Below are 5,812 nucleotides of genomic sequence, written 5' to 3' on the forward strand. Positions count from 1 at the left end.
TACGCTAAGCGTACATCAGAGGCACCCCCCTCGTGCTATCTTCTCAGCTAGTCCGCCACGCATAACCTGTTGTATACCCCTTGTACTACTTACAAGGACCAAAACACAATTCTTTCAATTCCGAAGGGCACTAAGGAACATCTCCATTTCCAAGCGTTACAACTATCATGGAATTGTTTCTAGTAACAAAGTTCCAATGGGACATTCTATAGTATGGTTGGCTCAGTCTCTGTGACTTTGAAGCCTCGACATCACAGAAGATCAATGCATGCAAGGTTGGAATTCCAATACATTTTAGAAAATGATAAGAATTTGGAATTGTGAAATGAGCATCTTTGGAATAGTGTCCATTCGATCTGTTCACAAAGGAAGGACCATAGATAGACATAGTATGCATGTTTATAACATGGCATGACTGGTGTTATTTAATTCAAATGGTTAGTTGATTACTCGAAACATTATACAATGAATAAAGTCTTAATTATTATGGTGATTAAATAATAAGACTTATTTATATTCAAAAAGTTTTGAGACCATAGTTAATTAGTTTATTATTGTGTTTCATTTTGCATGTTTTACTTCCTGAATAATTTGATTATTCAAACTCCATAGTCGTTCGTAGTTTTGGAAATAAGTAGTGAATTAAGACTGTCATGAATTGAATTATAGATTGTCTAAAGAGTTTTAGACATAACTATGGTATTGCTACAATGTTCACGAGTAATTTTGAGATGATAATATCTTATAATATTAAAACGAAGATATATGAGTTGTAGTTTACAAATCGGTTGTACATTGATAATACGTAAACACATCAGTAACTTGATGCTATAAAACGTATTGTCATGCGAGATTTGATGAGTAAATAATGCAATCATATAAGTCAGATTTTGTTCGTTCCTTTTGCCCTAACTGAAAAAGCGATATCTTTGGGCCCCTCGGTGATTTGGTTATTGACTTATAGTGTCGGGCCCGACCATGACTAAATTGATGTGTTCAATTAGAAGTTCTATGTAATTACAAATTAGAAATCGGGAAATAAAGTATTGGACAATGAGATTGACTCTATTGCATGTCTCGTGTTCAAATGATATCCTGCAGAATGGAGGATTATATGATCACTTATCTTAGGACACGTAACTGACTGGGTCAGAGTTCGACAACGGCTTTTGGAAGCTACAATTTGCTGATCGATTCAGAAGTTATACTGGCAATTATAGTTGTAGACTTATCCAAGTGGGAGACTGTTGGATTAGGTGTCTAAGCCCATAACTAAAATTGGTATATACTTGAATTGATAGTAGCACAGTCCTTTTCGGTTGCCCTCAAACCTAGCAATTAGAAAAGATAAATTTAGAAAGAGAGATAGATTAATTTATTATGTGAATAATAAATTAAATAAATGGTTTATTAATGTTTATGAAAATAATATATTAATTAAAAATCATATTATTTAATTAATAATTAATCAAAAATTAATTGGAATTAATTTTAGGATTAAATAGATTAATTAAAAATACAGAGACTGTTTTGTTATTTATTAATAGTTGAGAAAGGAAGGCTCTAGAACCTCATGGAATGAGGTGGGAGAAAATCTATAGGGACACCTTAAAAGATTTCGTCAAAGGCCCCTTGGACAAGGGGTTTTGGGCTGCTTGGTCACCAAGCAAAGGATCTAGGGCATATCCCTTTTACCCTAGCTTTGGCACCAAGTTTTCTCAACTATATAAGGAGTCCCCTAGCCCCTTAATTTCGTACATTCTTCCCTCTACAAGCCTTGGAATAAAATTATCTCTTCCCTCTCTCTCTCTCTCTCTCTCTCTCTTATTATCCTCTTGCTAGATTGGGTGTGATTCCATTAAGGACATGACACTTGTGGTGCTTGCTTCCAATAGATCATCAAATGAGAATTCTAGTTGTTTGCTATAACAACTAAAAGGTGTAACACCCCATTTATTAAATAAATAAATAAACAAATTAATGAATGTATAATAACCCTAAAATCAATAATTATATAACAAGGTGTTCCGGGTTGGCTTTGTAAGTATTTATGAAGGAAGGGGTGTAATTGGCAAATATTGTACCTAAATTGCAATGGATTTTAATGTCGAGGGCTGTTTAGTAATTTATGGGTTGAATTTGAAAAGGATTTCAGGAATCAGGGTATATTTGGTAAATTATGGAGTGAGTATGAAAAGATCTCTGAGGGCAGGGTCTGTGTGGTAAGTTTTGGATTTAACTTGAAAAGTTTTGCTGGAGGAGGGGCCGAACTCGTAAACATGGAAAAAAGTTTGATTGGTTACGGGACTATAAACCTGTCATCTCCTCCTAACCCTAACCCTAATGTGCACAACCGCCACTCAAGTTCACCAGCCGCCATCACCCGGTTTTCTCTCATGTATTCCGATCAAATGGAGCTCCGACGACCGCCGCCTGCTGCCTCGCCATCGAGATGCCGTCACACCTTGCTGCCGGACACCATGCACGAACGAAGAAAACACCGAGAGCGACTTCAGTGCGGCGTAATAGCGTTCTCAGATGTCCCTTTTCCTATTTCTTCTCCTGCTCCGCCTTCAGCCAATGTCGCCGATGTCGCTAGGGTCATCGACGCCGCTGTTGCTGTTGTCGTTAGGGCCGCTGCTGTCGCCGTTGGTGCTGCGGCTGCTGTCACCGTGCACCATCGGGGGTGGCTGCGTCCAGATTCCGAGCAAAGACTTGGTGGGGTGTGTTGCTGCTTGACGGGGAACCGAAAGAAGCCACCGCCACCAGCGAGAGGTGGTGGCTGCCGTCCTAAAACCATTGCTGACGCCGCCGTGGGCCACCAGGTGGGTGGCTGGAGTGTATATTGTCACATGAAGTGTATGTATATGTGTTTTGCTGGCCGGAAAATGAAGAAGAAAACCACTATGGCCGCCAGCCATGGTGGCTGCCACCAGGTGCCACCGCCGGCCACCACAAGGATGGCTGTGTGTGTGTGTGTGTGTTTAGCATTATTGTGTGTGTTATTTTGGAGATTAGCATTGTAAAATGTAATTAGAAATGTTAATAATGAAAAGAAACTCTAACCACCACCGTGAGGTGGTGGCTGCCGCCTCCTGCCGCCATCGGTCGCCGTATCGGGTGGCGGTGTGCCTCGTTTGTATTGTGACTCGTTTGGGATGTTTGGGCAAAGGGACTGAAACCGTAATGGGACCAATGAAGCCCTAATTGACCTAAAATCCCACACATGTGACTAATGGGCCTAATGAACCTTAATTGATCAAAAGACCTGGCTATTGGGCCTATTGGGCTAAGATGGGATTGGAAACCCTAATGAGGGTTTAGAAAACCCTAATATTGGATTTATGAGCCTTGGACTTATCGGAACCCACATTTGGGTCATTGGAATGAGATTGTAAATTACACCTAATCACCATATGAATTATCTAGTAAAGTGCTGGACTTAATGGATTAAGTCCTTAATGAGTTAAGTGAGAAACACTTAACCCTAATCGTCATTTCATATGGAAACCCTAATCGTGATTTCATGTGGAATCTCTAATTTCACTTGGGCCTTAAGTTGGGCCTTTCTATTGGATTTTGGTGATTGGACTATTAAAGGGCTTTCCAAGAATAAGTAAATGGACTAAATAATCGTATGGGTTTTATGATAAGGCCCATGTGAGAGTCTTGGGCCCAATTTGGAAAATTGGGCCATAGATGGGCCATAATTGGGCCTTTATGATTATGTGATATTGGGCCGTGGGAATACCAAGAGTTTGGACTGGAATAATTGAATGGGCCTTAAGGAAAGACCATGTAGGGGTCTGGGCCCAATTTGGAAAATTAGGTCATATGTTGGGCTTTGGCCCATTACTTGACTTTTGGGTCTTTGGAGTGTGAGTTGGACCTTGGGCTTGGAACCCAATTATTAATTGGGTATTGTTTGATATTGACAGTTTGGGAATCTGTCAACTAGCAGCTGGAGTTTTATCTGTGGGACTTCAGCAGTGCCAGGTGAGTTTTTCCTCACTATACTCAAGGGTCTAAGGCACCAAGGCCGGCCTTTTTTGGATTGTTATCCTGATATGTTATGCTAGTATGATCTGTTAGATCGGTATCCTGGTAGATGGGATGTTATATGCTGTTATGATCCGTTAGATCAGTATCCTTGTAGATGGGATGTTATATGCTGTTATGATCCGTTAGATCAGTAACTTGGTAGATGGGATGTTATATGTTGTTATGATCCGTTAGATCAGTATCCTGGTAGATGGGATGTTATATGCTGTTATGATCCGTTAGATCAGTATCTTGGTAGATAGGATGTTATATGTTGCTATGATCCGTTAGATCAGTATCATGGTAGATAGGATGTTGCTATGCTGTTATGATCTGTTAGATCGGTTTGTCTGTCTATACACTGTTATGTAATTATCTGTTATATGTGTACATGTTTGTTTGGCGGTTGAGGCTTATCTGCTTTGTGCGAAAGCCAATAGACCTAGGCATTCCAACCTGTTGGTTGTGGGCCGTGAGTATTCCATCCCGAGGATCATTGGACTCATAGTATGTGGGCATTCCAACCTGTTGGTTGTGGGCCTGGGGTATTCCATCCCGAGGATGATTGGACCTGTAATACGTCGGCATACCAACCGGATGGTTGAGGGCCTGGGGTATTCCAACCCGATGGTTGACTAGACCCATAGTATGCTGTTTGTGATTATATGTGTATTTTTGTGTGTATGAGTATTTTGGGGGAACTCACTAAGCTTTGTGCTTACGGTTTCAGTTTATTGTTTCAGGTGCTTCAGATGACTCGGCAAGGCGAAGGCGTGACCGTACACATCCTCGTGTTTTGGACTTATGGTTTATGGGATACTCTGATATTAAACTATTTTGAAAACATTTTGTAATAACTAATGGCTTTTGGATGATTGAAAAAGTTTTAAATTGGATTGATTTTTATGGATGTTACAAAAGGTATGTAATCCTAAAACCCTCTCTTCTAAATTTCGAAAAATATCCTAGGGTTTCCAGGTTTCTTTTTGATGTTCTTAGTTATAGGTTCAATAGAGAAAACATAGATCTTATTTAGGTTGCATGCAAACTTAAGGTTTTAATTTTGTTTGTTTACCTAAATCCCATCACAAAGAACGAAGAACAAATTATGATCTTGTGTGTACTAGTGTAAAAACAAGAATGACCAATTAACATGGAAATAACATCCTGTCTAAAAACTGCCAAATTAGTAGTTATAAGAAATAACTCTGTCTGAAAACCGACATAAAACTGTCACTAAACTCCTTTAAATTCGGGTCTAGAACTAGGGTAAAAAACAGGTCAATTTTCTCAAATTCATATTTCAACCCCAGGGGCTCTGCCCCTTGGACCCCACCAGGGGTATCCACCCCTTGGACCTCGTTACCAGGGGCAGCGCCCCCGGACCCTTGTTGGTTCAGGGCCTTACCCCTTAATGACAATGTACTTTGAGTATTGAATAAACTTAAAAAGTACACATTTCACACCACCCTTACTTGTTGAGTGTATATCAATATTGCATTGGTCAACAAATTAATGCATTACATTTAAATAAAATTAATGATATAAATCACCAACACCATAGAGACATGGATAAAATGATGCATCAATCTTAACAAAAATGAATGAAAAAACTATTGATCATCGACTCATCGCTAACTTTGTGAATTCCAAACACCATCAATCACCATCGTTAATCCTTCCATTGAGTGTGAATAGGATCAACGATAAAAACCATAAATAATAATTGGAATCCCATTTGTAAATCTTCATCCTCGTCCATGACTGGAAA

The 5,812-nt window shown here is 39.5% G+C and overlaps 1 protein-coding gene across 1 annotated transcript; it reads left to right on the plus strand.

The window, feature by feature from the left end:
- The first annotated feature begins 2,279 nt into the window (after window positions 1–2,279).
- Window positions 2,280–4,961, plus strand: LOC145158037 (uncharacterized). The gene is made up of 3 exons (XM_079076998.1): window positions 2,280–2,825; window positions 3,939–3,996; window positions 4,785–4,961. The coding sequence occupies exons 1-3, from the start codon at window positions 2,280–2,282 to the stop codon at window positions 4,880–4,882; spliced, it is 702 nt and encodes a 233-aa protein (XP_078933124.1). The 3' UTR covers window positions 4,883–4,961.
- The last annotated feature ends 851 nt before the right edge of the window (window positions 4,962–5,812 follow it).

The sequence above is a fragment of the Lactuca virosa genome, chromosome 2 (assembly GCF_052849685.1).
Source record: "Lactuca virosa cultivar CGN04683 chromosome 2, Lactuca_virosa_CGN04683_v6, whole genome shotgun sequence".
Lineage (NCBI taxonomy): Eukaryota > Viridiplantae > Streptophyta > Magnoliopsida > Asterales > Asteraceae > Lactuca > Lactuca virosa.

Bases quoted from the DNA above. Each gene is read 5' to 3' on its own strand.
- LOC145158037 (XM_079076998.1), top strand. From the start codon at position 2,280: ATGGAAAAAAGTTTGATTGGTTACGGGACTATAAACCTGTCATCTCCT. The intron at 2,826-3,938 runs GTGGGTGGCTGG...TGATATTGACAG, and splicing joins ACGCCGCCGTGGGCCACCAG to TTTGGGAATCTGTCAACTAG. The intron at 3,997-4,784 runs GTGAGTTTTTCC...TTATTGTTTCAG, and splicing joins TGGGACTTCAGCAGTGCCAG to GTGCTTCAGATGACTCGGCA.